At 37.6% G+C, this 3,158-nt stretch overlaps 1 protein-coding gene across 1 annotated transcript in view; it reads left to right on the top strand.

Moving 5' to 3' along the window:
* Positions 1–3,158, top strand: part of LOC103606279 (chromosome unknown open reading frame, human C5orf22) — a 16,675-nt gene that overhangs the window by 7,713 nt on the left and 5,804 nt on the right. Inside the window, exons 5-7 of the mRNA XM_008590888.1 lie at positions 1,858–1,920; positions 2,196–2,317; positions 2,380–2,395. Of these exons, the coding sequence (XP_008589110.1) occupies positions 1,858–1,920; positions 2,196–2,317; positions 2,380–2,395 (201 nt within the window). The remainder of the gene's footprint in view (positions 1–1,857; positions 1,921–2,195; positions 2,318–2,379; positions 2,396–3,158) is intronic.

Below are 3,158 nucleotides of genomic sequence, written 5' to 3'. Positions count from 1 at the left end.
GTCCGGTACCGGGGCGACACTGAGGGTTGCGATCCGTTGCCGGACACGGAAAAAGACAAAAAAAAAAAAAAACCCTATGTGACAGATTTTTCCTTAAACAATGAGGTGCTTGATTACACATGTCACTGTACGTAGCTAATGATTCAGGCCTGTGATCCTGAAGGTGGGTACCTTATCAGAGTTGAAGTCACTAGATATTAGTATGTGCCTATCTGAGATAAAACTATGCATTTAAGAAGCTTTTATTTGATAACTTCATGATCCAAGTTAGCATTCCCAACTGCATTTTATGTGCACATGTAACTGCTTACCTTAACATTTGGGAGGTTGTTCCAGGTCTATACATTTTTCTTTTTAGGGGGAGCAGCTGGCCTATACCAGAACTTTGGTATTATAACACCATGCTCTAACCAACTGAGCTAACTAGCCAGCCCCCAGGTCTGTTCTTCTTGGGATTCAAATTAACTGCCTTTTTTCTACCCAAGTTCAGTGACTGATTTATAGTGATGGTGATGATGTTGCATTTTACAGTTCTTATTCTGGATACATATCAGAAGCCAATGTAGTTTATCTAAATTATCAAAAGTACTGATTTAAAAGAGGTAGATAAATAGGTACTGATTTGAAAGAGGTAACATTTGGGGATTTAGCATAATCTGGAACAAGAATAGAGGACCTAGAGTGCTATCCCAACTTGCAAATAAGAGAGAATTTTTCCTCATCTCTCTTCTGCTGTTGTACATGGAGCCAGTGACCTGTGTAAGCACTAGCTCTTGGAATTATTAAACAGCCTTAGAAATATATTTTTTGGATTTAAAGAATGGGCATCCCTGGAAGCTAAAGGACCTGACTTTAGGAATTTATCCGACAAATGTGCTTACCTAAATATTTGTAATGAAAATTTCTAAATGCTTACATAAGAAACTTAACTGTATTTATTCTTTTTTTGAATACTATCAGGAAACCTGAGAAAGTAGAGATTTTTGTATTCTTTACACCCTTGGATACTGTGGACTTTTTGAAAAGGTCTTATATTATACTTTGTAGTTGAATAGCTATTTTTTTAATATCATAAGGAAAGATAGTTTTTTTGGTTTTTTTTTAAGAGCATGTTCAGAAGTTGTAGGGAGTTAAGTTCAGTTTGTCACTTCTACTGCTTGTTAGCTGTATGATCTTGGGAAAGTTACTTACCCTTTTCTGATAAGCGGTTTCTTCAAGTACTGGGTAAAATTGGAATAACAATCATTCCTAATTCACAGGAATGTTATGAATAAAGCACTGAGGATAGTGCCACACATTGTGCCTAATAAATTTTAGCTCTTGGTAATAACCTCTTCCTGAGAATACCCCGAAATGAGATTATTGGGGCCAGATGTATCTACCTATATAATGGAGCTATCTAACTGTGCTAAACAAGGGTAGACATTCTCCTGCAAAACTGTGTATAGCAGGCATCTTACTTCTGTTGTATGAAGCCTCCAGACTGAGGTTCTAACTCCAACGTTGCCTTTGTATTCCAGTGTTCTCTTCTGTTGCTAGAGAAATGGCTGCGAAGTGAACATGCAGAGTTTTTTGTTTTCATTATTAAAGATCTCTCATGACCCATTAACCACCTATCCTTCTTCCATAATTTTTATACATTATTGTCATGCCCAGCTAGATAGATGCTCTGAAAAAAATAATATTTACAATGGAAATCTAAAATATCATTTTACTTGATTTTGCTAGACATACCTTTAAATAATTTTCTAAGATGTTCTCCTTGTGTCATAGAAAAAGCTATCTTTCACTTAAAGCACATCGTTGAAAAAAATGAACTTTTTTTTTCTGGTATATGGATTTTGTCTCGTTTTCCAGGAGGAGTATAATATCTTGCAAAAGCTGTATCAATTTAAAAAGCCTGGAGCGAACCTAACAGAGGTATTTCCCCACTTGCTTCTTTTGGGTTTTATCCATTTATCATGTATCTAATAATATCTTGCAACTTATTAGAGTGATCTCAGAGGACTGTCCAAATACTGTGTGTGTGTGTGTGTGTGTGTGTGCGCGCACGCGCGCGCGCGCGCGGTGGTGAAGCCCTCAGTACTTAAAAATCATGTTTTAACTAATTGAAACAAGATTTTTCACAGTAATGGGATTTTGCTTGTCTTTTGGAAGAATCACTGTATAATCTCAGCTTTGTAATGTATTTAAAGGAAGAGTTGGTAGATATTGTTGATACTCGAATTCATCAATTAGAAGATTTAGAAGCTACTTTTGCTGATTTATGTGATGCTGATGATGAAGAAACTGTTCAGAGATGGGCTTCAAACCCTGGGTAAGACCTCCAAACATTTTTCCCCAATTCTGCAAACTTTCAGTCCTTGGTATATTCCTAAGTTTGTTAGGTAAATTGGTAAATTGCTTTGTAAAAATTACTATTAAATTTCAACACAGATTTACTAACAATAGGTAGCATTTGTTGAGTGTCTTCTATGTGCTCTATATCTTTTTCCTTACATTATCTTATTTATTTCTTACAACAGTCATATGGTTTTACTTTTATTATGTCCATTTTACAAATAAGGAAACCAAGGCACAGAGATTAAGTAAGTTGCCCAAAGTCGCATAGTAAGTGGGCGTGCTTTTAGTCACAGTGCAATTGCTACTCCTAAGTATAAGATAGGTCTTTTTTTCATGCCCGGCAACGGATTGCAACCCTCAGTGTCACGCCCGTACCGGGGACCGGCAACGGGATCACAACCCTCGGTGTTGCGCCCGCCCCGCGCTCAACCAGTGAGCGGGAACCGGTCTCCACATGGGATCCGAACCTCAGCGGGAGCGCCTCCGTGCTCCCAAGCAGCGCACTCTCCAGTGCGCCACCGGGCTGGCCCTGTACATGTATTTTAAACGTAAATCAATGGTGTTCCAGTCTTAGCACTAATCTCAATATACCTAAAAGCTAGAACTGGCTAACAGTCTATCATTCTGCAACCTCAGCTTTAAAGTTTTGAAAACTGGAACTCAAATGTTAAAGTTTTCCTAGAATACATAAGTGCAAGGCATGAAAGAACATGCTAATCTTCTATTTTATTGTTAGTTTTGAATGCACACGAAAGATTTAATGGGCTATGATCAGTCAACACAGTAAAATGACAGATTCTGCATGCTCTTTTTTA

The sequence above is a fragment of the Galeopterus variegatus genome, unplaced genomic scaffold (assembly GCF_000696425.1).
Source record: "Galeopterus variegatus unplaced genomic scaffold, G_variegatus-3.0.2 Scaffold6432, whole genome shotgun sequence".
Lineage (NCBI taxonomy): Eukaryota > Metazoa > Chordata > Mammalia > Dermoptera > Cynocephalidae > Galeopterus > Galeopterus variegatus.
This window is presented reverse-complemented; position numbering and strand designations above follow the sequence as displayed.